We start from the raw sequence: 27,361 nt of genomic DNA on the forward strand, positions 1-27,361 counted from the left end.
TGTTACCCTTGTTTGATTACAAAGCTGAACTTAAATCAGTAAAATAGAAGCTCTCTACATGAGGCTGTTAGGAGCTTTTAACCATTTTAAGTCAACATTTAGCTTCTTTGGTTTCTCAAGCTGTCAGAATTTGTTCTCTCAATATGAAGCCTATGTTCAATGGCCATGTTTACATGAAGTTTAAACCGTAAGTTAATCTACTCTGCAAGTTGTATTAATACCATTGTTTTCAAGATCTACTTGAGGATCGTGATACAGTTGTAATCTCAGGGTTTTTTCCCCCATATGTGCAAAATCTAGACTGCACTTTTTTTTTTTTTTTACAGTTCAATTTTCTTTAGCAAAATAAATTTAGTTTGGCATTTGATTTTCTATTTATGGTGGTTTAGCTTTGTTATTGAATATTTTATTTTCCTTACCAGTAAGCTACAAAAGGGGCAAAAAGATAACCAATGTATTCCTGACTACTTGCTTTTGAGATTAACCAAAGGTTGTTATACCATCACTTTAAATGTTATTTGCCTTTTAAGAAAGTTTATCATTGTCATGGTTGGTCCATTTGAATATTAAAGAATTTTACATAGCATAATGTGGATGGATACTTCTAAAATATTTTGAGCATTATGAGTCACCAGGTTACTTAAACACATTATGCTAAATAAGTAAACACTGCCTGGAACCACAGGGGAATGTTAGACTTAAAGCTCCTATTCTTGGAGCAAGTCTCAGGCCCTTTATCTGCGTTCCTGTGCGTCTCATAAACCCATGAGGCCGGTGCTGCCAGCCCTACAGCGCAGCAAAGGGAAGGGGTCAGGACTGGTTAGGTAACATGAACATACCCAAGATCACGTGGCTCGGGGGCAGTAAACCACCTATTTATACTGGACTCTATTTCGTACTGCTAGTTTAAACAAACTGTAAGTCTTGGATTCCTCTCTCAGGCAAATGTGGCTAGCCACTGCATTTCTTCTGTCATGTATCTTGGCATTTTGAAACTTGTTTTCACTTTTTCCTTTATACTTTACAGTTCTTAGAGTAAAAATCGAGTAGCCACTATAATTAATCCTACCCCTACCTGTGCTCTTTTTGAGAGGCATTATTGCATAGTGGCTAAGAGCATGGATTCTCGAGCTTGAATTGCCTGTATTTTCAGTCCTGACTTCACTCCTTCTCAGCTATGTGAACTAACCTCTCTGTGCCTCAGCCTCCTCATTTGTGAGTGGGAAGAATAAACTTAACCTGCCTCAAAAGGTGGTGATGAGCATTGAAGGAGTTAATATCCAGTGTGTAAAAGAACTATCATCACAGAGTAAGCACCACATGTAAGTATCTGCTGTAATTCTGTACTGTAAACCTGTACTTTTGTAGTCTTTGGTGATCCCTGCAAGTTTTTTTTTTTTTAATCAAAAGTCTGTTCTAGTGCTCTTAGCCCTTAAATTCATTCACCTGGCATTTATTGTGCCAGGTTCTCATAACACAAAATATGGCAGTATGTAATATTAAATGGATGATGTGATTATACAGTGCTAATATATTCAGAAGGATGTTTACAGGCATGTATTGAGTCCCCACCTTGGATTATAAGCTATACTATTAAGATGAGGTCTTTAGTGTCAGTGAAATCAGTTATATTTGATTACATGACTTATTAATGAAGTGTAACTAATTTTTAGAACTACAGATTAAAAATGAAGTCTCTGGGCTTGTGTATTAGGCCTGTTGTAGTTACGACTGGAAACTCAGTGATCTGTAATCTCTACTGGTCTCTTTAGTGATTTTATATTCACTTTGCTTTCAGGCTGTAGAACTCGTAGGAGAGGGCCGCCTGGGTGGCGCAGTCGGTTAAGCGTCCGACTTCAGCCAGGTCACGATCTCGCGGTCCGTGAGTTCGAGCCCCGCGTCAGGCTCTGGGCTGATGGCTCGGAGCCTGGAGCCTGTTTCCGATTCTGTGTCTCCCTCTCTCTCTGCCCCTCCCCCGTTCATGCTCTGTCTCTCTCTGTCCCAAAAATAAATAAAAAACGTAAAAAAAAAAAAATTAAAAAAAAAAAAAAAAAGAACTCGTAGGAGAGATGGGTAAAATGGGATAACTGTATTTCTACCCCAGTCTCACACAGTCTGGAGAATACTTAATCAAAAACTGGGAGTATCTGTGGCGTTAGAAATAAGGGGTCAGTGCAGCAGGGTGATAATGCATATCATTGTTGGTTTAATTGACCTGCAAATTGATTTAGAGACTCCAACTTAAATTTGTTTTAAGGAAAATCTGTGCCTTTGCTTCCTTAATCTATAAAATGTCAGCATACCCAAAGTGTTGATGAATATTTGTTAATAGAACTTTATTAAACCACATATATAGCTGTATAAAAACATAATCCATTGACAGACTTTAAGGAAATCCAACAACTAGAACACACACTTTTGCCATTTCATTCTTTTGGGTCCTAATTTCTCTCCTTTTCATTTTACCTTTGTGTTCAAACCAGCATTCAGAAGTGACCTTTTGAGATAAATAAGGGGCTGATTGTTTTTAAGAGTTTTTATGACCCAGGATGCAGCCATCTATCAGGGTGAATGTGCCATGGCGCTTGAGAACATTCTCTGTTGGGTGGAATGTTCTGTGTCAGTTGCAGTTGATTAATGGTGCCATGGAGTTCTTCCATAGCCTTGCTCACTTCCTGTGTGCTAATTCTATTACCGATAGAGGAACAGGTAGAGTTCCCAGCTCGACTGTGCATTAGTGTTTCTCCTTTGGTTTTGCTTTCTCTCTTTTGAAGCTGTTGCAGCAACATACACATGTAGGATTGTGTCTTCTTAGTGAACTGGACCTTTTGTGAGAAATTTGTCTGATGGTAATATAGTCGTTCCAGCTTTAAGTAGTGGAAGTATTTAGATATATCTTTCCAGGCTTTACTTTTAACCTGCCTGCATCATTTGAATTGAGTTTCTTAGAGACAGCATATAAAAACGTTCTGTTTCTTTCCCTGGGTTTTTTCTGGTGTGTGTTGACCACTTTCACTTAATGTAATTATTGATGTTTGGATTTAGTTCTACCTTATTTTCTGCTTTTTACCTCTATTTTTTGTTCTTTTTCCCCTTTACTGCCTTGTTTTAGGTTACATGAACATTTTTAAATATTCCATTCTGACGTGTCCATTATGATTCTGACCATTACCTCTTTGTGTAGGTTTTCTACTGGTTGCTCTAGAATGCAAGGTTTTTCATTTTTAAGTATCTGAGAATGAGCTTTTTCTTTTTTCAGTGACTATATTCTCCCCTGTTGCCAGCTTCTCATATAAATACTGTAAATGCTCTCCTTTAGGTAGCTCAGCTTCTGGTGTGGAGGGAATTTCAAAATCAGAGGAGCTCTGGGAATCTGCATTGGTGCTAAAATTTAGTAGCCTTTTTTCCTGAGGTATGTGTTTCCCACTGCTTAGAGTGGTTATTTCTCCAACACTAGGAGCCATATTTGCATCTTGATTTCTGCTTTTCAAGTCAGAATAAGTATCCTTTGGGCAAAGTACATTTTGTTCCATCTGAGAGGCAGGAATATTCTCTTTGATTCTTGGTCTATAGCTACCTTTGTTCAAGAAGGTAATGTCCCCACTGTTTCTGTCTTGGGATGATAACAAAACAGTGTCCGATTGGCTGTCCCAGCCTTGACTCCCTTGTTCGGATATGTGTGTTGACTGAGAAGAATTCTGGGAAGAGATGTGAGTTGACTCTCCATCAGAGTCACTAAAAATCTTTGGCGACTGAGAGCCCCCTGCCTCTGTGGAAGAAGGGAGGTTTTCCAAACTGTCATCTGTGATTTCATCATTCCTTTTAAAGAACACTTCCCACTGTGGTACTTCTACATCAGCCTTTTGCTGGTGATGTGTGAGAGCACCCAGGTCTTCTTGAGATGAAGCTGGGGTTTGTACTTCTTCTTCACCTTCGCTGTTGGATTCTTCACATTCTATAAAGTTTGCCAAAGGAAAGGTGTGCATACTCTCTTTGTACCCTGTGCTTTGTCTCTCTTGTTCAGGCTGGCTTGGGGAAGCTGCAGTCATCAGATACACGTCAGGGTGAAGAGTTAGCTGGTATGGAACCTTGTGCCTTAGCGGTAACGGCACAGGATCATCAAAGAGGTCGTCATCCTCCTCTGTGGGAAAAAACACAACAGATGTATGGGAAACACAGAATGCAAAGGGAATCAATTTGTGCTTTTAATTTAAAATCCAATTTGTAGCATGTAGCTGTAGTTTCAATTGGTGGAGCTGCAAATAACGTGTCCCTCTTCTAAGAAAAAGGCCCCTTATTCTTAGCGTAATCTGAACAATTTACCACCCTTCAACTAATGCCGGACTTTAAGGTTGAGAATATTGATCTGTGTTCCCCAAATAAGGCCACAATGCCTGTAACAGTGTTTCTTAAACTTGGCTGAACATTAGCATTATCTGGAAAGCTTTTTTTAAAAAAAAAAATACAGCTTTCTATCCCATTCCAGATCTACTGAATCCCTAAAGGTGGGACCCAGTAATTTAATTTTCACTTTAAGTTCTGTATGTGATTCTGTTCATCAGCCAGGTTTGCAAACTGTATGCTCTGCAAAAAGTAGATCATGAGTTGGCTGATTTAATAAAAAGTCATTTTCTAGTTTTTACTGATATCTACTTGGTACATGTCATGGGCTGTGTCCTCCAAAGTTCCTAATTTGAAGCGCTGGCCCCAATGTCATGGTATTTGGAGATGGGATATAAGATGGGATTAGTATCTTTGTAAGAAGAGGAAGACCAACTTCTCACTTTCCTTCTTCATGCATGGACAGCCTGTGGAAAGGCTCCTGAGTGTGTACTGAGGAGGAGAGACTGTCTGCAACCCTGGAAGTGGGCCCTTTCCAAGAACCAAATCTGCTGGCACGCTGACCTTGGACATCCCAGTCTCCAGAACTGTGCGAAATGTCTTGCTAAGTCACCCAGCCTCTAGTATTTGTCATAGCAGCCTGAGTCGGCTAAGTGCACACTGCTGGGTGACAGATACTTGAGGGGAATGCGGATTAGATCAACTTCAACTAAATGTGCCAAATGGGGTTTACTTTGAATAAGGCACATTTAGTGTCATGAACAAAGTCAACAAATGTACTTTTTTTTTTAAAGCATGTTACATTAGCAATATAATGAGCCCAATTCACTTACTTTCTTTACTTATTTTTATTTTTTAGTGAGCAAGGAGGGAGAGGGGCCAAAGGAGAGAAAGGGAATCAGGCTCCCTGCTCAGCCCAGAGCCCCACATGGAGCTCAGTCCCACAGTGTGAGATCACGTCCTGAGCCAAAATCAGGAGTCGGATGCCCAATCGAGTGAGGCACCAAAGGTACCCCTCCACTTAAAATCTTAAAGTCAGGAAACCTTACTTGGAGAGTGAAATTACCATAAATTGAGAAGGCTTGTAACGGGGGGAAAACAAGTATTTTCTTGGTCTTTAATGGCACCTGAGAAGGAGATTAAATGCTCATCAGACAGTCTATGGCAACTTAATTGTTCTAGTATTGTCTTATAACTACCCACCTAAAAAGATAAGTGTTCCCAGTGATACAAGGATGTAGCTAAACACTACATTTTTAAGAGCTGGTTTTTAAAAAATGGACCACAGAGTAGTCCTGCTCCCATGGATCATCTTGCTCCCATGTTCCGAAGGAGACAGGTCTGGAGAAGACGGGTCAACATACACTAGGTCAAAACCAGATCAGTATGGTTCCTGGCTCTGTGTAATTCTTAAGCAACTATTGCTCTCCTTTTCTGAAAGACTTAAAGTGACTAAGATGTCTAGTACTGTATTTGGAATCAGCCTGATCTCTAAGATAGGGGGCTTCATTTCAACATACAGATTATAGATCTGTTTTAGCCAAAGTTAACTTTTTAGGAAATATTTTTGTATCCTAAGTTTAACAGTCTCACGGTGTGTTTCAGCTGTAAGGTAATCTGTACATTTTTACCATCAATCCACCTGTATGTATTGAAAAACAAGTTTCTATACTATACTATCAAGTTAATTCTGACACAATGATTTCTCTGTGAAATCGGAAAGGTATAGAACACTAAGAAGTGTTAAAATCCTTAGTAGTATTTATACAACCTGAAAAACACACTTAAACCCAATGTTAAAAAGGACAAATGTTATAATTCACAGATAGTATCTATCTGTGTCTGTATAACTTGGTATAACCATATTGGAGAACTGGACATCATCTCGCAAGCACCTTAATTTCTACCATTTAACCCAATGAGAAGTGTGAAACAGATTTATGTACAATGTTGTTCATCACAATATTTGTAAAAGTTAAAAATAGGTTGTTAACCTAAGCGTACAAAGATCCGATACATCATTATATAGCCATAATGCAAAGTATGCAGCTGTTAAATTGTTTTTGAACAATAACAAAAATTTCCCAATGGAAAGTTTTTCAGGGGCGCCTGGGTGGCTCAGTCGGTTGGGCGTCCAACTTCGGCTCAGGTCACATTCTCACGGTTCGTGATTCGAGCCCCTCGTCGGGCTCTGTGCTGACAGCTCAGAGCCTGGAGCCTGCTTCAGATTCTGTGTCTCCCTCTCTCTGGCCCTCCCCCACTCAAGCTCTGTTTCACTCTCTCTCTCTAAATAAACATTAAAAAAATTTTAAAAAAAAAGTTTATTTCAGCCTATGTGCATCTATCTGCTCTTACAGAAGGTGGTAGACAGCCCTTGCGTAAGCTGCCCTGGTCCCGACTTCAGGACTGCTGTCCACCTCTTTTTAAACACATAAAAAAAATTTTTTTTGAGAGTGCAAACAGGGGAGGGAAAGAGAGGTGGGGGTGGGGGGGCAGGGGGGTGAGACAGAGACTCCCAAGCAGGCTCCATGCTGACAGAGAGCCCGATGCAGGGCTCAAACTCAAACCCTGAGATCATGACCTGAGCCAAAGTCAGGTGCTTAACAGATTGAGCCCCCCAGGTGCCCCATTTTTAAGCATTTTTAATGTCCCTCTGAGTTCTGTAGATATTTATATATATGAAGGAGGGGGAGGAAATACATTAAAACACTATTCAAAGTAACTTAGAGTTGTGAGGTTCTATATAACTATTTTCTCAATTAGCTGCCATGGGTAGCTGCTAATTTATAAGAACAAAAACTGATTTTATAAAACTGGTCTAGGGGAATAATTGTAATAGCTGATAACTACTAAATTATGTAAAGATTTAAAAAATAGCACGAAGCGCTTTATTGAAATGCTTTTCAAAGAGGCTGACAAGGACTCCTGGGTTTGCCCCAAGATTTGAAAGTAAAGAAACTGGAAAAACTGGTCAGCACACTAGAAAGCACCGCAGACCTTAAAGCACTCAGGATGGAATTCCAAAGTCAGTGACACATGTGGACTGAAGTGAACATGGCCCCAGTGGCTTACAAAATACATCTGCAAACACCTACTAGAGGGACTGATGCCAAAGAGTTGCCCAGAGACCTAGACCTGTAGAAATAAAAGCTATAAAAATTACTATATTAACAAGGAATAAAAACACTAAGGAAGCAACAAGGAACAAAAGGAAAAAAGCTAAAACAGTAAAATGGAAAAACAAACATCAATTTGAAAACTCAAACTAGTGGCCCAATCAAAAAAAAAAAATACATACTCAACAAAAATGTGTCATCTGGGTAGGTGCATAAAGGGACAAAATGTTAAGCTAAAAATGATTTTGTTTTCAGCCAAGAAAGAATAGCAGGAACTACATTTTACCTCCCCCCTGAAACAACTAAAAAACCAGACAAAATATAGCAAAGGCTCTCAAGAAAGTAGACCTCAGGCAGTGAAGGACAATGACACCTGAGCATGGGAAACAAATGACGTGAGTTCTAAGACTGCCCCGGTTCACTTGGTGACTGTTTCCAGGCAGGAAGGGTACACCCAGATAGAGCCCATGGGCACTTTAGTCGAGGAGGTGACTGGGAGTCAGGAAGCCAAGGTGGTTGGAGTCTACAGAGCAGAGGCCCGGAGAGGCCCTCTAGCATTCGGCAGACTGATCGGTGCATCCTACTGAGGTAACTACTTGAGGCCAGGGTGCCTGTTCCCAACAGCCAGAGTGGAACCCCTCGATTCACAGGGTGTCTGTAAGGGTACTAAAAGGGCCTTGCCTTAGGAGTGGGGAGAGTTCATTCCAGACTAAATGCTGCCCTGCTCCTACCTAACAAAGATAAAAAGCAAGACAAAAGGATCAAACTGTTCCAAGCTTCCAAGCCAGTTAACTACATGCCAGAACAAAGTGCATGAATATTCTTAGAAATCCAAAATTATGCAGAACCTAACAAGGTAAACTTCAGAAAATATGGCATCCAACAAAATATTACCAGACAAGCAGAAAGGGGAGAAAATACAGTCAATAAGAAAAAAGCCAAAATCCTGAAATGATCAAGAAAACATGGGAATAAATCTTCATGATCTTGGATTGAGCAGTAGTTTCTTAGGACAGCAAAAGTTCATGCAGCAAGACAAAAATGAAATAAATTGGACTTAATCAAAACTTAAATTTTCACACTTCAACAGACGCCATCAAGAAAGTGAAGACAAGGTGTAGACTGGAAAAGAATATGTGCAAATCCTATCTGACAAAGGGGATATACCCAGAGGATATAAAGAAATCTTACAATGTAATAAGACCAATAATCCAATTTAAAAATGGACAAAAGATGTGAAATGGACATTTCAGCCAAGAGCATCAAAGCACATGACTTAAGCTGAAATCAGGAGTGAAATGCAAATCAAAACTACAAGGAGATGCAACTTTATATCCACTAGAATGGCTATAATTGAAAAGTACGAGCTACAATGCAGAGAAATTGGAATCCTTATAGATGGTGGGAGCAAAAAGTGTGTTCAGTTTGGAAAATAATTTCTCCTTGTTAAAAAAATGCTAAAACAGATTTATTGTGTGTATGTTACAGAATAAATGTGCCTGCCCCCAAATTCCTGTGTTGAAACCCTAACTCCCAGTGTGGTTGTATTTGGAAATGGGGACTCTAAGGAAGTAATTAAAGTAAGTTCATAGGGATGGGTCCCTGATCCAATAGGATTAGTGTCCTTATAAGCGACATCAGAGAGCCCTCTCCCCCTACCGCCCTCTGCCTCCAGCACATGCCTTTCCCCAGGAAACGGCATGTCAGCACACAGCACCAGGACAGTGGCCAATAAGCCAAGCAAGAGAAGAGGCCTCAGAATGAAACCCACTTTGCCAGCACGTTGATCTTGGACTTCTAGCCTCCTGAATTATGAGAAATGTCTGTTATTTAAGACACCCAGTTTGAGGTATCTGTGATGGCAGCTCAGGCAGACTGAGACCACCCTCCCCACACTCACCATAACCTAGAAATTCTACTCCCATGTTATTTACCCCAAATAAAATAAATCATATGTCCACACAAAGACGTGTCTGCAAATATTCAAAGCAGCATCATTTATAACTAAAAAAGCAGAAACAACCCAAATGTCCATCAACTGGTGGATGGATAAATAAAATGTGACCAAAAAAAAAAAAAGTAATGATACATACTATAAGACAGATGGGCTCTGGAAACATGCTAAGAAGCCAGGCAGAGAAGACCAAATGTTGTATGGTTCCATTTACCTGAAATGTCCAGAAGAGACAAATCTATAGATTTAGTGGTTGCCTAAAGCGGGAGGTAGTAATGCGGAGTAACTTGAAATGGGCAGTTTCTTTTTCGAGTAATGGAAATGCTCTGAAATTAGTGGCAAATGGCTGCACAAGTCTGCTAGTAATAATCATGGAAGTGTTCACCAAAAAAGAGTGAAATTTATGGTATATAAATTATACTGCAATAAAGCTTTAAAAAACTGGCAGGTTAAAGAAAAAATAAGTATTGTGGGGTTTTTAGCAATAAGATGTATGGCAATAATGGCACAGACTGTGAGGAGGAAGTGGGACCAGTGTCTTAAGTTTCTTATACTGTATGATACTAGAATAATACTTGTCCTAACTTTTCACTCTGGTAAGTTAAAGATGTATACTATACACTACTAAAATAGTTACTGCCAGTAACCAACAAGAAATAAAATATAATCTATCGTTACTCCATCCAAAGGAAGGCAGAAAGAAAGAAGAAATGTAGAGGGAACAAACAGCAAGATGGTATATTTAAAGCTGCCCATATTAGTAATCTCATTAAGCATAAATGGTCCGACCGAGCACTCCAATAAAAAGACAGAAGTTACCCGATTGGCTATAGAAAACAAGACCCAAAATGCTGCCTATAAGAAACCCATCTTTAAATATAAAGACAAATTAAAAATACAGAGATGGAAAAACATATACTAACTAATCAGAAGAAAGTTTAGTAGCTATATTAACATCTGGTGAAGTATATTTCAAAGGTAGGAATATTACCAGGATTAAGAGTCATTTCCTAAATATAAGAGGACTTAACAATCTTAAACATGTGTGTCCCTGATAGCAGTGCTTCAAACTGATGAAGCGAAAAGTGATCGAATTACAAGGAATAACAAACCCACAACTGTAACGGGAGATTTCAACAACTTTCCCTCAATAATTTGCAGGGCAAAGTAGACCAGGGAAATCAGCAAGGATATGGAAGATTTGAACATTATCAGCTAACTTGACCTAACCGATATTTGTACACCACTCCACCCAACGGCAGTATATATAGTTCTTTCAAGTACAGTGAAACATTTACCAAGACAGACCATTATTCCAGACCACAAATCTCAGTAAAAATCATAACAGCATTTTCTCTAACCCCAAAATTAAATCGGACAACAAAATTATCTCAGGAAAATCCTCCAAAATTCAGAAACTCAGTAACCCATTTATTCTAAATAATCCATGCAAAGAAGAAATCAAAAGAAAAATCAAAATATTTTGAATTGAATGAAAACACAAGTCAAATCTGTGAGATAACAACTAAAGAGAGAAACTTATAGCACTAAGTGCCTGTGTTAAGGGACAAAAAAAGTCTCAAAGCAATAACCTCAGCTTCCACATTAAGAAATTTAGAAATAAAGAGCAAAATAAACCAAAAGCAAGTAGATGAAAGAAACAAAGATCAGAGTGGAAATCAGTGAAACTGAAAACAACACAACAAAGAAAAAATCAATGAAACAAAAAGCTAGGTTTTTGAGCTCAGTAAAACTGGCAAACCTCTGACTGATCGAGAAAAACTAAGATACAAATAATGTCAGGAGTGAGACAGTTGGTATCATCAGATTCTACAGATATTAAAAGGATAACAAGGGAGTATTGTGAACAAGTTTGTGCCAAAAAATTCAACTTAGGTGACATGGACAAATTCCTTGAAAGATATAAATTACCAAAGCTTACTCAAGAAAAAATAACCTGAATAGCCCTCGACTTGTTAAACAAATTGAATTTGTAGTTAAAAACCTTCCTGCAGAGAAAACTCCTGGCCCAGATGGCTTCATTGGTAAATTCTACCTATCATTTAAGAAAGATATACTGCTAATTCTTTATAAACTGTTGCAGAAAATAAAGTATGAAGAAACAATTCACAACAAGAAGGCCAACAGTATCCAGATACCAAAAGATACCAAAACCACAAAAGATATTGCATGAAAAAGACAAAACAACTTTAGACCAATATCACTCCTGAACACAGAAGAAAAAAATTCTTAACACAAGTTTAGGAAATCAAGTTGAGCAATAGCTAAAAAGGATAATACATCACAACCAAATGGGGTTTGTTCCAGAAATGCTAGGTTGGTTTAATACTTAAAAATCAATCATTGTAATTCACCATATTAACAGACTAAAACAGAAAAACTGTATGATCATCTCAATAAATGCAGGAAAAATATTTGACAAAATCCAATATCCGTTCCTGATTAAATAAAGTCTCTGAATACTACTGATAGAATGGACTTCCTCCATGTGATGAGAAACATCAATGAAAAGTTCACAACATCATACTTAAGGGTGAAAAAATGAATGCTTCCCTCTCCCCCAGTCCCCACAAGATTGGGAACTAGGCAATGACATCAACCTTTGCCACTTCTATTAAATATTATAGTTGAAGTCTAGCTAGTTCAATCAGAATAAGAAATAAAAGCATCCAGACTGTAAAATTATCTATATTCAGACACACTATGATAATCTATGTAGAAATGAAGTAGAATCTACCCAAAAAATCACTAGAACTAATAAGTGAGGTTAGCAAGGTTGGAAGATACAAGATCAAAATACAAATATCAATTGTATTTCTATATACCAGTAACAAATTGAAATGTGAAAAGGAATATAATGTACAATAATATCCAAAAAATGAAATATCTGGGGATTAATCTAACAAAAGACATATAAGACCTATACACTGAAAACCAGAAAATAATGCTGAGCAAAATCAAAGACTTACATAAATGGAGAGAGATACCATCTTCATGGATCTGAAGACTCAATGTTGTTGTCAGTTCTTCCCAAATTTAATACAATCCCAAACTCTGTCTAGTGGACATTTTTATACAAATAGCAAGCGGACTCTAAAATTCATATGGAAATGTGAAGGACATGGAATAGCCAAAACAACTTTGAAAACTAACAAAATAGTTCAACCACTTGTATCCCTTAACTTCAGAATTTATAAAGGTACAATAATCAAGACAGGGCAGTACTGATGTCAAGATAGAAATCATGGAACGAAACAAAAAGTCCAGAAGTAAACCCTCAATATATTGTCAATTGGGGCACCTGGGTGGATCAGTCAGTTGAGTGTCCGACTTCAGCTCAAGTCATGATCTCACGGTCAGTGAGTTTGAGCCCAGCGTCAGGCTTTGTGCTGACAGCTCAGAGGCTGGAGCCTGCTTGGGATTCTGTGTCTCTCTCTCTCTCTGCCCCTTCCCCACTCACACTCTGTCTCTCTTTCTCTCTTTCAAAAATAAAAACATTTAAAAAAATTAAAAATATATTGTCAATTGACTTTCAAGAAAAGGTCAAAGACAATTCAGTAAAGATTAAGTCTTTTCAACAAGTGGTTCTAGAATGTCTGGAATGTCTGTAGGAAAAAAACAAATACCGAAAAACCTTGAATATGTAGTTAGCACCGTATACATAAAAATAACTAGAAAATGGACCACAGACCTAAATGTAAAACCTAAAACTACAAAAACCTCTACCAGATAATAGAGGAGAAAATCATCTTTGTGACCATGAGTCAGGCAAAGAGTTCTTAGTTAGCTACAATACAAAAAAAAAAGGTAAACATTAGTAAATTGAACACCATTTAAAATTTCTGCTCTTCAAAAAGACTCTGCTAAGAGTCTGATAAAGCATTTACATCCAGAAACTCTCAAAACCCAACCATAAAAAAGCAACAAATTAAAAAAAAAATGGATAAAGATTTAAACAGATGCTTCACCAGTGAAAATACACGGATGGCAGATAAGAACATTAAAGATGTTCAACCTCACTAGACATTAGAAAAATACAAATTAAAACCATGAGATATCACTGCACACACATTAGGATATCTAAAATTAGAAAGTCTACCCACACCAAATACTGGCAACAAAGTAGAACAAGAGAACTGGCAAGAATGGAAAATGGTCCAACCACTATGGAAAACAATTTGGCAGTTTCTTAAGGATACAACTACCGTATGACCCACTCCTAGGTATGAAAGCATACATCCATACAAAGATTTGTACTTGAATGTTCATAGTTTTATTTGTAATGACCAGAAACTGCGAACAACCCGAATGTACAAGAGGTGAATGGATCAGCAAACTGGTATATCCACACAGTGGAATACTACCCATCAGTAAAAAAGAAACTACTGATACATCCAACAATATCAATAAATTTCAAAATGTGCTAAGTGAAATGAGCCAGACATATTGTATGATTCTATTTAGTATAAAATTCTAGAAAATGCTAACTAATGTACAGTGATAGATAGCAGATCGGTGGTTGCCTTGGCACGGAAGAGGACAGCAGGGGGTGGGGGACAGCTGGGAGGAATTACCAAGTGCCATAAGGAAACCTGGGGGTAATGGCTATTTTCCTGATCTTAATTATGGTGATGGCTTCTCATATATGCATATGTAAAAGTATCAAATTGGACACCTTAAACATGCAATTTATAGTATATCAATTATACTTTGGTAAAGCTTTAAAAAAAAACCCTACAATTAAGTTTACATATGAGAAGGATTATACGATGCCATACATGATAGATACAACATCTAAAAATACAACTGGTTTTCTAGAATCAGTACTGGAATTTGCATCTAAATGTTTTTGATTTGATTCTAAATGAGAGGAAATGCTGAAATGGAGATGGGAAAGACAGGACTGGATTCGAATCCCAGCCCCATCACTTACTTCTGGCTAGGCCTTGGGGGTACTTCCTTCACCTCTAAACTTTAGTTTCCTTGTTAGTAAAAAGTGGGATGATACCCCTTGGGTGGGCTGAAGTTTAGCTGTAGTGTATGTAAAGGACCTAGCACAATACCTGCCATAGACAGTAGTTGTTTAATAAATACAATCCTGTTACCTAATCTGTTTGGTCATGTATTAGCTACATGGTACAGTAAGTGACTTTCCGCCAAAGCAATGCAAATTCAGAATCCTAACCACAAAATCTGGCTGCTGTAAAGCAGCAGATCTTTATTTGGAATCTCAAGTTCTAAATTCCTCAGAGGGTACCTCTGCTCTTCCCTGGAAAATGAAAGTAGCAATGGAAGAAGGTGACAAAGTACAGAAAATCTGTTCGTATAAGCTCTGCTGGTCAATCTGGTTGGAAATGGCAAAAGTTTCCACTGTCAGCATTTACTAGTATCTTGAAGGAAATCTCCAAGATTAACAGCCCAGCCTGTCTTTATGGCCTATACAAACCACAAGGCCTACTTTCAGAAAGCTGAGAACACCATTCAGTACAGGCACAGTTCTCTCTGTCACCCGTTTTAAACCTGTGAAGGAGATTGGACTCCTGATTTCACAGGCTGGAGAAAGACAAAGCACTTCCTGAGACCATGGGAACAAGTCTGAGTGACAGCAGTCCCAGGCCCACCCCTGCCCAATGCTGCTTTCACCAGGCCAGAGTAGCCTTGAAACCCACACCTCTGAATCCAGGGTCATTTTCTTACCTGAGTCTAGGTGAGTTTTTCTAGCTCTCTTCAATTTTCCAAGTGGTTTATACTTTGGCTCAGTACTTTGGGAAGATCGGCATAAAGGCTTTAAGCTGAAACGAATAGGAACATTATATTTTTCCTGTTGGGAAAGCTACAGGAATGTAAGCATACTTTATAGAGATTATAAAAACTTGGCCATGGGAAAAATCATATAACTACTTTTAAAAACCAAAGAGCCATGTTTAATAATTAAAAAACCACTTCACTATAATTAAGTGGTAAATATGAGCACTTAAATACAACCTGGTACATAGCTATCTAATTGTAGGATTAAGGGAAAGCAAAACCCATGTATTTGCTCTTGCTTTACAGAAAAGCAGTTCCCTATTCTGCAAGACTATTAAGTACTACAGTGACACCTGGCATTCAGGGAATACAGTATGGCTAGCTGATTACTCTCACCTGTTTAATGGGGTTGACTTATCTCTTACAAAATCTCATAAATTTGATCTCTTCACTCTAGAGTTTGGAAGCTAAGGCACAGTGATGATAAAATACAAGAGTGTGTAAATACAGCCTGCCCTTTCTCTTGAGGGCCTCAATGCCAACTGTGCCCTTATGCCAGACTCCCAGCAGCCTTTAGGATTATCTATAACATACCCACTGGAAGAAAGCCATCATGCTCCCAACCAGACACGTATTTACAGCCATCTTATGTCCTGGCCCCTGTTCTCAGACCCGAAACTATCCTCTGCATCCATCGTGTTCAACGACACAAGTTCCACAAGTAGCAATTACTCACATTTCTACAACTTTATCCATAGTTGTGCCTATTGGAATGACATTGGGATACACATTCACAGGACAGATGTAGCTCAAGAAATCTTTAACCTAGAAGAAGGAAAATAAAATGGATCGGTTATCTCTGCGGTGAAAAATGTGGGTATTATAGACGGAAACAAAAGGGAGGCCAGGCGAAAGAGCAGAACTTTCTCATGGTGTGGTTCTCACTACTAGCTGCACATGGGGATCACCTGGGGGCCTCTATTAGAGGAGAAAGAAATCTCCAACTCTGAGACCCCATGCCCAAAAGTCCTTTTGATACTCAGCTACAGTGGGGCCTGGGATTCAGGATATTGAAATGTTCTTCAGGTGATTCTGTTCCACAGAAAGGACTAAGAATCACTGACTAATGGAACTCAAAGATTCTCTATTTTTTTAAAGTGCATTAGTTTCCTTGTCTAAGAAAGTCACCCATAATTAACAAATTCCCTTCAAGTAAATTAGAATTAAGTGGAGTATTTAGTACACACAAAAAAGCAAGCTCGTCGAATTACATTTCTTTTCTCCAACAAATAAAATAAGAAAATTACATCTTCCAGCATGCTTGATTTGTTGTAATGTTTTTCTCTAGAGGACAACTACATGCAGAAATTTCATGAATACCTTGATTTTCTGCAAAGCTCAGAATGCTCGACAGAGAAACTCTGCCGCTATTCCTCATAACCCAGACAAGTTTCAGCTTTGTCATTTATTAGATCTTGGTGACCTTGTGATCTTGGTTAAGTTACCGAAAGTCTCTAAGTGTTAGGGTCTTCATCTAGAAGTATAAATGAGATAACGCATGTCAAGTGCTTGGCCTGTTACCAAGCTGGCATATATTTAACATTCAATGAAATTATCCATTACAGGGGCGCTTGGGTGGGTCAGTCAGTTGAGTGTCCGACTTCAGCTCAGGTCGTGATCTCGCAGTCTGTGGGTTTGAACCCCGCGTCAGGCTCTGTGCTGACAGCTCAGAGCCTGGAGCCTGCTTCCTATTCTGTGTCTCCTTCTGCCTCTGCCCCTCCCCAGCTTGTGCTCTGTCTCTGTCTCTCTCTCAAAAACATATGAACATTAAAAAAAAAAAACAAAAACAAAACTCTGAAAGCACATTAAAAAAAATTATCCATTAAAAAAATTATAATGACAACACAAAGGTTTTTTTATTCCCTTCTGCAAATGGGGAGACTGAGTTCTAAGTAATCATTAGAACCCAACTTTTTTTTTTATTTAAAAAATGTTAATGTTTATTTTTTAGAGAGAGAGAGAAAGAGAGAGCTGGGGCGGGGCAGAGAGAGAGGGAGACACAGAATCCAAAGCAGGCTCCAGGCTCTGAGCTGTCAGCACATACCCATAACCGTGAGATCGTGACCTAAGCTGAAGTCAGACACTTAGCTGACTGAGCCACTCAGGCACCCCAGAACAACTTTTTCAAATAAAGAACCAAATCAAAAGAGGTAGGAATCTAGGAATTATCAATAACTCCGTATTAAAATAAAGTGGCTACCTTACTGAAAACAGGAGAGGAAAACAAGACCCATTCATTCTTCAGATAGATTTCATAAGCAAATTCTCCTGCACTTTCAGAGCAGGCATGCAAACAGAAACTATTATTTACCGGCCCACAACTTTTACGATTTGTATAATTAATTCAAAGCTGAGGCTAGCAGAAATCTGAGGCTTGTCAAGGCAACAGGGATAAAGTAATGTCAACCTATACCAGAAATGATTCGCTTCTACTTAGAAATGAAGTGGCCACAGGAGACGAGACACCCACTAGAGAGCCACCGTTTGTCACCTGTACAAGCTGATGTCGTCACATCAGATGCCTGCCTTAAGACCATTCACAAACACAGTCCATTCTCATTACCTGCAGGGGTTATGTTCTCGAGGTCTAGAATTAGCAAACACTAGGGGCACCTGGGTGGCTCAATTGGTTAAGCATCCAACTTCCGCTCAGGTCACGATCTCCCAGTTCATGGGTTTGAGCCCCACATTGGGCTCTGTGCTGACAGTGCAGAGCCTGCTTGGGATTCTCACCCTGTCTCTCTGCCTCTCTCTCTCTCTCTCCCTCCCCCCTTTCTCTCTCAAAATAAATAAACTTAAAAAACATTAGAATTAGCAAACACTGAACCACGCTCCTGAGGAAAAGACAAGGTTCCAGTGGACCTCTGGTCACAGTGTCTCTGTGAGCCCATCAGTGCATCACCTTGTTTTCTGTGGGTTTCTGTTTAAAGACACCTACTTAATTCGTACTGTTGATTCATTACTATTGAACTCATACCCAACAGCACCATAACTCCTGTCTGTAAAAGCTTATCAAACACACGTATTTTCTCCATAAGGCCCACCCTTGCCTCTATGCATGCTTTGGAACGCTACACAGCACCCCAGCCTCGCACTTAGGGGCTGTTCTAAACAGGAAGTCCCCAGCAGAAAGCACAGAAGTGTGTTCAACACAGCGCTAAACCGACTGCAAAAGGACACCTGTTAGCCCTGAGCTGAGCGGAGAGGGTAAGTGCCACCCAATTCCGAAATTGGGAATATGCATGTCGTTAACCCCTTTCCCACCATTCTGCTAGGCATGTCTGCAAACAGCCATGCAGTACTGTGACTATTATTTTGGGGTCACAAATTTTAGTGAACAGGTGAACCTGGAAATAATCCACAAATAAGGAGAATCAGCTGTATTTAGACAACAAAACTGACAGGAAATGATCCTTAAATCTATTTATGTTTATAAATCTAATTCAGCATGATCTATACTTAGGATATAGGCTTATGAATAGAGTTTTCAGGAAAGCAGGTCTCCCCACCGCAGAGCTCAAAGCGACCCTCTGCTGTGTGTGATCACTGGTGCTGACCCAGGGGGAGTGGGGAGGGGCGAGGGCGTTCAGCCACTTCGTGTCTGCTTACACACCAGGGAAATATCTCCTTATTGGAACGTAATTGCATCAAATCCCAGGAAAGCTTATGCTTCCCAACTTGGGTGCTAACTACACCGAAGGAGTGAAAGGGGCCAGATGTAGCCCTGAGTGAGAAGTAAGGCCTACACTCTTCACCAACGAGACACCTGCCCCGTGGCTGAGACAGCAAGGATACCAGCCATTGAAGGATGGACAGGAAGGGACCCCGATGCTGAGCCCGATGCCAACCAAAGACAGATCCCCAGGAGGGGACTCTGACAACAACATGAGATTTCAGGATAAAATGGGGGAAGAACACATTAACTAAAATCTATCATCACAGTGAATTCCTTCCAAGCTGCTCTTGGATAACCTATTTGCACCTGAAAGGTAAGGTCAGATATTTCATAGACGCCCCTGTGATGTTTTGATAATATGCTAGTCATTTACAGTACTATGGCTGACTTGATAAGAATGCCACTACCTGGAGCTCTGGAAGAATCCACCTGTTCAAATCATTAACACATCCACGGCTCAGTGCTGCAGTGCTGTAACCACATATCCCAAATACAAAAATAATAGTTACCAGGGAAATCAATTTTTTTTTAATTTCTTTTTTACATTTATTTATTTTTTGAGAGACAGAGAGAGACAGAGCACAAGTTGGGGAGGGGCAGAGAGAGAAGGAGACACAGAATCCGAAGCAGGCTCCAGGCTCTGAGCTGTCAGCACAGAGCCTGACGCAGGGCTCAAACCCACAAACCGTGAAATCATGACTCGAGCCAAAGTCGGAGCTTAACCAACTGAGCCACCGAGGAGCCCCCAGGGAAATCAATTTTTAAGTGCTGCAATGGTCAAACTAAAATCATGTGTGACTTAAAGTGTCATTCAAAGTCTGCTTTTATATACCTTTTTTTTCCTGACACATACACAAAATTACTAAAACTCAGCACTTAGAAGACGCTAGCATTTACTTTGGAAGTGTGTGAGGAGTTTGCAAATAAATCACACGTATCAACTTCCACTGTAGTAGGTCAATTTCCTATATAAAGAGGATCCTAACAAAACCATTTAATAGGCCTTCTTCAACTGAGTCATTCTAATACAATATACATCCTTCTTAAGGACAAGGTTTTTATCTCAGTCACTTTGATTCTTCCCCAATTGCTGAATGTTCAGGACTATTTTTTAAATAGCTTTCCAGCGCAAATTTTAGAAGAGACCAAAACTCTGGACAGCACCTTAAGGCCACCCATAATGGTTTTATCTATAGTGCTCCTTCGGATAAGCTTTATAGATCCTCTTAAAAAAATAACAATAAAATTTTAAAATTAAAAAGGATTTATGATCCTCTCATGACGACTGAAAACAACAATTGAAGTGGGGAAGTTAAAATACATGCAGGAAGCAAGACAGGAAGAAAACCTTAATCATACGAATTCTTCTGTGTTTAGGCTGAAAACAGGTGCTAATAGCAATTTCCTTTGTGCTTGGTAAACACAGCTCATCTACTGAGATATCTTCCCTAAATTTCCTTCAGAAAAGCCACAACAAATCTTAAGCAACAGAAAAAGAGATCCCTCTGGCAGCCAAGGGGTTAGACTGCTGCCATCCAACATGAATGCCACCGAAGTAGTTGGCAATGGGGTTCTGAGGATGTGGGATCCTCTTACCTCACTGTAGGAAGAGTGAAAAGAAAAACAAGCTCTGTATGAACTCTCTCCGGTCCTAAAAGGAAAGGAAAACACAAAATTTAGAGGTCTTTTATCAAAACTAAGCTACGTTTTAAATTTCATGCCTTCCCATCTTCCGCTATTCCGGTATTAAATCACCCTATAATCAAGGGTTTCTCCCTGGGACAAGAGGGACCTCTTTCCAGAAACATAAAGATTTGTGGACATTGTGAATACCCAATATTAAGGAAGTGTTGCTACAATATGCTGATCATTATGCCCCTCAGCTCCACCAAGGGCTTCTAGTTCCCCACAATGTCAACTCACTCCCAAGTGAGGCCAAACAAGATGCCTTCACTCTCGAGCCACCCAACTGGAGCAGACCTCAGGAAATTTAGACAGGAGACAGGTTTTGGAAGCAGAACCTCTTTAGCGTTTAAATTTCAGAAGTTATTTTCCACAATTATAATACATCCCCCTCTTTGGGTTAGGCTAGATTTGCGTTTAAACTAAAATAAAGCACATAATTTGCCTCAAAAGGAAGGTTTCTCTCAAAAGACCTATGATATTGCTTTCTTACCTCACAATTACATTTGTTTTTCTGGTCCTTTCTCCAAACCACATAGTGGATGGCTTAATGCTGATTGTGTGGAGTGGAATTGTATTTTTGGAAATATTTCCACAGGGTAATTTATTCCAATGAAAATATTCTTCTGCCTAAAAAGATTTCAAAAACCGAAAAACAGTTCCACGTTTTCAACAAATCTGTTTGTGGGCAGGGTCTCAAAAACAAATGCTGTGATAAGTTTACAGACATGAAATAAAAAAGCAGACATGAGGAGATAATCAGATAATTCCAAATTTAGAAACATTCTGCGGAACTGGCCTGGACTCTTCAAAAATGTCAATGTCCTGAAAGAAAAACAAAATGTGGGAGATTTGATCTACACTTGAGACTAATGAGGCCACAGTAACCACAACGCACATTGTGACCTTCACCAGGGGTGCCCGGCTCCCCCTCCATACACTAAAAACAGGACACTACTATACAACTGGGGGAACTGTGAATACAGGCTACCGATCATCCAATTTTTTCAAAATACAGTTAGAGAATAAAGCAAAAAAAAAAAAAAAAGCTGAAAGACAATGGGACTATTTTCCCAAAGACATCACGTTTAGACAGGGGTCCTGCAAAACCATTAGCACTCAGTGCAGACCAAATGTCATCAAGGGCCTTTGGTGCGTGTGCTGAGGAGGAGGAGGGCTGCAGGGGTGCACCAGGGCTCTGCGAGCCGTGAGCAGTACTCCTGAGCCGTGAGCAGTACTCCCGAGCCGTGAGCAGTACTCCCGAGCCGTGAGCAGTACTCCCGAGGCCACGTGACCTAAGAACGAAGCCGCTAGAAGGAGTGTTTCAAGGCAGGTAGCCATGCGGGAAGTGGCAGGAGTGACCATTGCCAATTTAGCTACTTCATGGGATGCAAGAAAACTCAGAGCAAAGAGAAATACGCCAATTTACAGGGCTTGTAAGGACCAGAGGCTACAAGTCCAACAGAAAAGGGACAAATAAGGGGCATCTGGGTGGCTCAGGCAGTCAAGTGCCTGATTGCTGATTTCCGCTCAAGTCATGATCTCATGGTTCGTGAGTCTGAGCCCCACATCGGGCTCTGCTCTGACAATGTGGAGTCTCTCTCAATCTCGCTCCCCTGTGAACTCTCAAAAAATAAATAAACTTAAAAAAAAAAAAAAGGGACAAAATAGTTGCTATTCTGTATGTACATGACTTTGATCCATCCGTAAATTCAATGAGTATGTGTGTGTGTGTGTAGACACACAAACAAAAGAATGAAACTGATGACTCGAGTTATAATATGCAGCTTACCAATTATCAAAATAATCTCTTACCTTGTAGCTATCCTACAGTGGTCTGAAGTAGAATATTCCATGCTGTAGATCAGAATTCTTTCTTTTTTTTTTACATTATGCTTTACTTTAGGGCCGATCAAGTTTACATTAGGTTTTCGGGTGATGGAGCCAATGTTACTACCACAATGAGTATGTAAGTATATAAATGCAGTGTTTACTAAAATAAAAATTATTCAGCATCTGAATGCTCAGATATTTGAAATCTTAGGGGAAAATTATGATGATGCAAACCCCAGCTTCTGAAGATCATGATTTAATATTTGCGATGCTGAATGACTATATAAAATGAAATGAAACAAAATGTTGAGGGCAAATCCGAAATTTAATACCTGACATTTATTTTTTTTTTTTTAATTTTTTTTTTTCAACGTTTATTTATTTTTTTGGGGGGACAGAGAGAGACAGAGCATGAACGGGGGAGGGGCAGAGAGAGAGGGAGACACAGAATCCGGAACAGGCTCCAGGCTCTGAGCCATCAGCCCAGAGCCCGACGCGGGGCTCGAACTCACGGACCGTGAGATCGTGACCTGGCTGAAGTCGGACGCTTAACCGACTGCGCCACCCAGGCGCCCCTAATACCTGACATTTAATAATAGAAGGGCTTTTAATAAATGAAGGGAGTTCTAGGGCGGCATTCAAAAATAAATAACAAAAATGGAAATGCAAGCTGGTGCAGCCACTCTGGAAAACAGTTTGGAGGTTCCTCAAAAAACTAAAAATAGAACTACCCTATGACCCAGCAATTGCACTACTAGGCATTTATCCATGGATACAGGTGTGCTGTTTCACAGGGACATATGCACCCCCTTGTTTATAGCAGCACTATCGACAATAGCCAAAGTATGGAAACAGCCCAAATGTCCATCCAGGGATGAATGGATAAAGAAGATGTAGTATATACATATATATATGTATATATATATATATATATATATATGTGTTTGTGTGTGTATACACACACACACACACACACACACACACACACACACACAATGGAGTATTACTCGGCAATCAAAAAGAATGAAATCTTGCCATTTGCAACTACGTGGAACTGGAGGGTATTATGCTAAGTGAAATTAGTCAGAGACAGATAAAAATCATATGACTTCACTCATATGAGGACTTTATGAGACAAAACAGATGAACATAAGGGAAGGGAAAGAAAAATAATATAAAAACATGGAGGGGGATAAAACAGAAGAGACTCATAAATATGGAGAACAAACTGAGGGTTACGGGAGGGATTGTAGGAGGGGGGATGGGCTAAATGGTTAAGGAGCACTAAGGAATCTACTCCTGAAATCATTGTTGCACTATATGCTAATTTGGATGTAAATTTTAAAAAATAAAAAAATTTAAAAAATAACAAAAATAAATAACAAATGAGTTGCAAAGACCTAGAAATGCTAATTTGAAATTGGACTAGTAAGAGATAAAACTATTTCAAAATCTGAAGCAAAGTTATATCTAGCTATTTATCTCAAATGAGTAGAAGAAAAGTAGTTTACAAATGTGCACATAGGTCATGAGTCTCAAACATATATCGTAATGGATTATAAATGTTTTCTTAAATCATAAGCACTAACATATTAATTTCATGATAAATACATTAGTCACTACATAACTCATTACAAATAAATATGTATCAAATGTATATGGATATATTTCATTAAGAACCCTGGGGGTCTGGGGGCGCCCAGGTGGCTTAGTTGGTTAAGCGTCCGACTTCAGCTCAGGTCATGATCTCACAGTTTGTGAGTTCGAGCCCTGCATCAGGCTCTGTGCTGACAGCTCAGAGCCTGGAGCCTGCTTCAGATTCTGTGTCTCCCTCTCTGTCTGCCCCTCTCTTGCTCCCACTCGGTCTCTCTCTCTCTCTCAAAAATAAATAAACATTATTAAAAAAAAAAAAAAAAAAAAGAACCCTGGGGGTCTGTGTCTATTTGCTAACGTGGTTCACGGCAAGGAGCACTGGAATGTCTCAGTGCACGGCCTCAGGCTAACGCCGTCAGATCTCTGCCTCAGTTTTCACATGTGTAAACTGAAGGGCCTAGAAAATGGGATTTCAGGGGTGCGTTCTGGACCTAAAATTCTGCTTTTCATGCATCACACCAACAATAAGAAACAGTTTATACTCTGTACCTTTGGATGGCGACAGGCATGGATCTGAGTATTCCGGTCTGTTGTGAGGTGATGAAGAATGTCGGGCATGTTCCTAAACATGTCTAATTTGTCCACATGAACCTGAGGAAAATAACACAGATGAGCATGTTGTTTGAGTTGTAGTTTCTATAAAGAAGTTGTTCAGGGCTAATTACGGCAAATTATCCACTTAGCGAACTCTCTCTTCTTTCTTGAAACCTAGTTTTTGGCTATTTCAGTGCACCCTGGTATCCTGTCAGGACGTCAACAAAGTACAAACATCATATTCGCACCAGTCAGCCTTAGCGCCTATTGGTGGTGGTAATAAAAAATTCTGGACACCCAATTGGTGGACTTCATTGACTCACGCTGATGCAACTGACCCCGAACAACACAGGGGTCGGGGCGCCAGCCCCCACAGTCAAAAATCCACATACCTTTCTACTCCCCAAATGTTAACTACTAACAGCTGATGTTGAGCAGAAGCCTTACCAGTAACATAAACTGTCCATTAGCACATATTTCATATAAGTATCACATACCATACTCTTACAATAAAGCAAGCTAGAGAAAAGAAAACGTTATTCAGAAAATTGTAAGAAAGAGAAAATACACTTAGAGTACCGTGCTGTATTTTTCTATCGAAGTATAGTTGACACACAACGTTACATTAGTTTCTGGCGTACAATGTAAGTGCTTAGACAACTCTGTGAGTCTATACATTATACTATGTTCACAAGTATAGCTACCATCTGTCACCATACATTACTGTTTGGGATACAATACTGTATTTACCAAAGAAAACCCACGCATCAATGGACCTGTGCAGTGCAAACTTGTGCTGTTCAAGGTCAACTCTACTGTCCTTCAATCCATCAAGAGTCATTCAAATAATATTTATTGTACGCCTACTATGTGTCAAGCTTAATTCTAAATATCAGGTAGATAGCATGAACACAGCAGATGAAAACAAGAATCACTGACTTGTGAAGACATATCCCCCGCATGCCATGGTGAGTAAGGGCAGTTGGTGGGGGGAACACAGCTGGAGTGGGAAGCAGAGACCCAGAAGCCCCTTACGACACGCCCCTTTACTGGATTAACAGGGGGAGGGGCAGATGCAGAAAAACAAAAAAAACTTGAGCCATCTGTAGAATTTTAAGGTAGTCTTTATTGTTTTAAATTGTTAAACCAGTGTGTCTGTTTTTCGTGAAAGACTCTTCTACACGTGAGCCTGGGTGGCTCAGTCGGTTAAGCCGACTCTGGATTTCGGCTCAGGTCATAATCTCAGTTTACGAGTTCGAGCCCTGCCTCAGGTTCTGAATGCCGAAAGCGCAGAGCCTGCTTGGGATTCTCTCTCTCCCTCTCTTTTCTTCCCCCACACTCTCTCAAAATAAACATTAAAAAAATTCTCTTCTTCAAAGTAAGTAACATGTACCTCAGTTGATATTAGGACTACAAAATGGCAAAAAAAGTACTCTCATTTTGAAGTCTGATTAACAACAGATTAGGATAATGTCAAATCACTGTGGGTAATTTATACCAAGACAAGTATAAAAAGAATCCAAGCACAATTGCTTACTTATCCTGTGGCCTATTCTGCTCCCTCCCTGTTTACTAATGACTAACAAGAAGTAACAACAAATTTGCTTTTCTGGACTCACTAAGTAGGAGACTAAAAGGGGTAAATTTTGAGATGTATAGACAGAGATACAGAAACTTCGATCCTCAACAAAAATAAAGGGGCCTGAAAAGTTGCCACAGATCATCTCTGAAACCTCCCTGTTGCCCCTTTTTAAATTCCTGGTATGAAACTGTTTCCTTCCCCTACAGAGGGATTAAGGAGCCTAAGAGAGGGCTCACTCCAGGTGACTCTGAGGTCACCAGGTCACCACCAGAGGCTGCTCTCCCCCCTCCCTGGCCACTCCTCAGCCTCCTGACCAGGAGCTTCCTGCCTTCTCTATTTCACATGCAGGAAAATGTACGAGACAAATTAGGGACTGAGAAGCAGCTGCCATCTCTGTATTTGGCCGAGACAGGACACGAGGAGACATATACGGCAGATAATATAGATAAGTGCGTGCATATACACACAACCTGTTATCGCTGTGATTTTAATTTAAAAAGCCGGGAAGCCTGGGTGGCTTGCTCAGTTAAGGGTCAGACTTCAGCTCAGGTCATGATCTCACAGTTTGTGAGTTTGAGCCCTGCGTCGGGCTCTGTGCTGACAGCTTGGAATCTGGAGCCTGCTTCGGATTCTGTGTTTCCCTCTCTCTGCCCCTCCCCCACCTCAAAAATAAACATTAATCTGAAAGGACACTTTAACACCAAAACAACAGGAAGGACAATCTCAGAATGAAAGCAAATCCTTCCCAAAATGGAGAATTGGCAACTTTACACCAATGTATTTGGACAGAAGGACCTAAGGAAGGACTAAGGGAGTCAAGACTTATACAGGAAGTGAGGGAGGAATGTTTTAAATCTCAAATGCAGAAAAGCTAGATCTTTTTTATTTTACTGAATTACTCTGTGTATAATTAAGTTCCGGGCATACGTTTGTCAGCTGGGGGATCCATGTTACGAGGCCCAAACCAAAGTGGAACTTCAGTGTCCAACTAGCCAGGGCGCCTGGGTGGCTCAGTCCGTTAAGCAAATGACTTCGGCTCAGGTCACGATCTCACGGTTTGTGAGTTCGAGCCCCGCACTGGGCTCTGAGCTGACAGTGTGGAGCCTGCTTGGGATCCTCTGTCCCCCTCTGCACCCCCCCCACCCCCGCTTGTGCTCTCT

At 39.9% G+C, this 27,361-nt stretch overlaps 1 protein-coding gene and 2 long non-coding RNA genes across 13 annotated transcripts in view; 1 reads left to right on the plus strand and 2 right to left on the minus strand.

The window, feature by feature from the left end:
* Positions 1-2,311: 2,311 nt before the first annotated feature.
* DCLRE1C (DNA cross-link repair 1C) overlaps positions 2,312-27,361 on the minus strand; it is a 44,123-nt gene continuing 19,073 nt past the window's right edge. For all 11 annotated transcript variants that reach the window (XM_030321203.1, XM_030321200.1, XM_030321201.1 and 8 more), the window contains 6 exons: positions 24,575-24,676; positions 21,093-21,229; positions 20,513-20,567; positions 15,917-16,005; positions 15,130-15,224; positions 2,312-4,141 (listed from right to left, as the gene is read on the minus strand). In XM_030321203.1, coding sequence (XP_030177063.1) covers positions 3,225-4,141; positions 15,130-15,224; positions 15,917-16,005; positions 20,513-20,567; positions 21,093-21,229; positions 24,575-24,676 — 1,395 coding nt within the window. In that variant the 3' untranslated portion in view covers positions 2,312-3,224. The remainder of the gene's footprint in view (positions 4,142-15,129; positions 15,225-15,916; positions 16,006-20,512; positions 20,568-21,092; positions 21,230-24,574; positions 24,677-27,361) is intronic.
* On the plus strand, positions 9,016-27,085 carry LOC115518006. Its single transcript, XR_003970142.1, has 3 exons — positions 9,016-9,028; positions 22,260-22,269; positions 26,991-27,085. It is a non-coding gene; the product is annotated as an uncharacterized LOC115518006 (long non-coding RNA).
* Positions 22,506-23,130, minus strand: LOC115518007. Its single transcript, XR_003970143.1, has 2 exons — positions 23,015-23,130; positions 22,506-22,764 (listed from the first exon to the last, which is right to left on the minus strand). It is a non-coding gene; the product is annotated as an uncharacterized LOC115518007 (long non-coding RNA).

This window comes from Lynx canadensis, chromosome B4, assembly GCF_007474595.2.
Source record: "Lynx canadensis isolate LIC74 chromosome B4, mLynCan4.pri.v2, whole genome shotgun sequence".
Taxonomy (NCBI): domain Eukaryota; kingdom Metazoa; phylum Chordata; class Mammalia; order Carnivora; family Felidae; genus Lynx; species Lynx canadensis.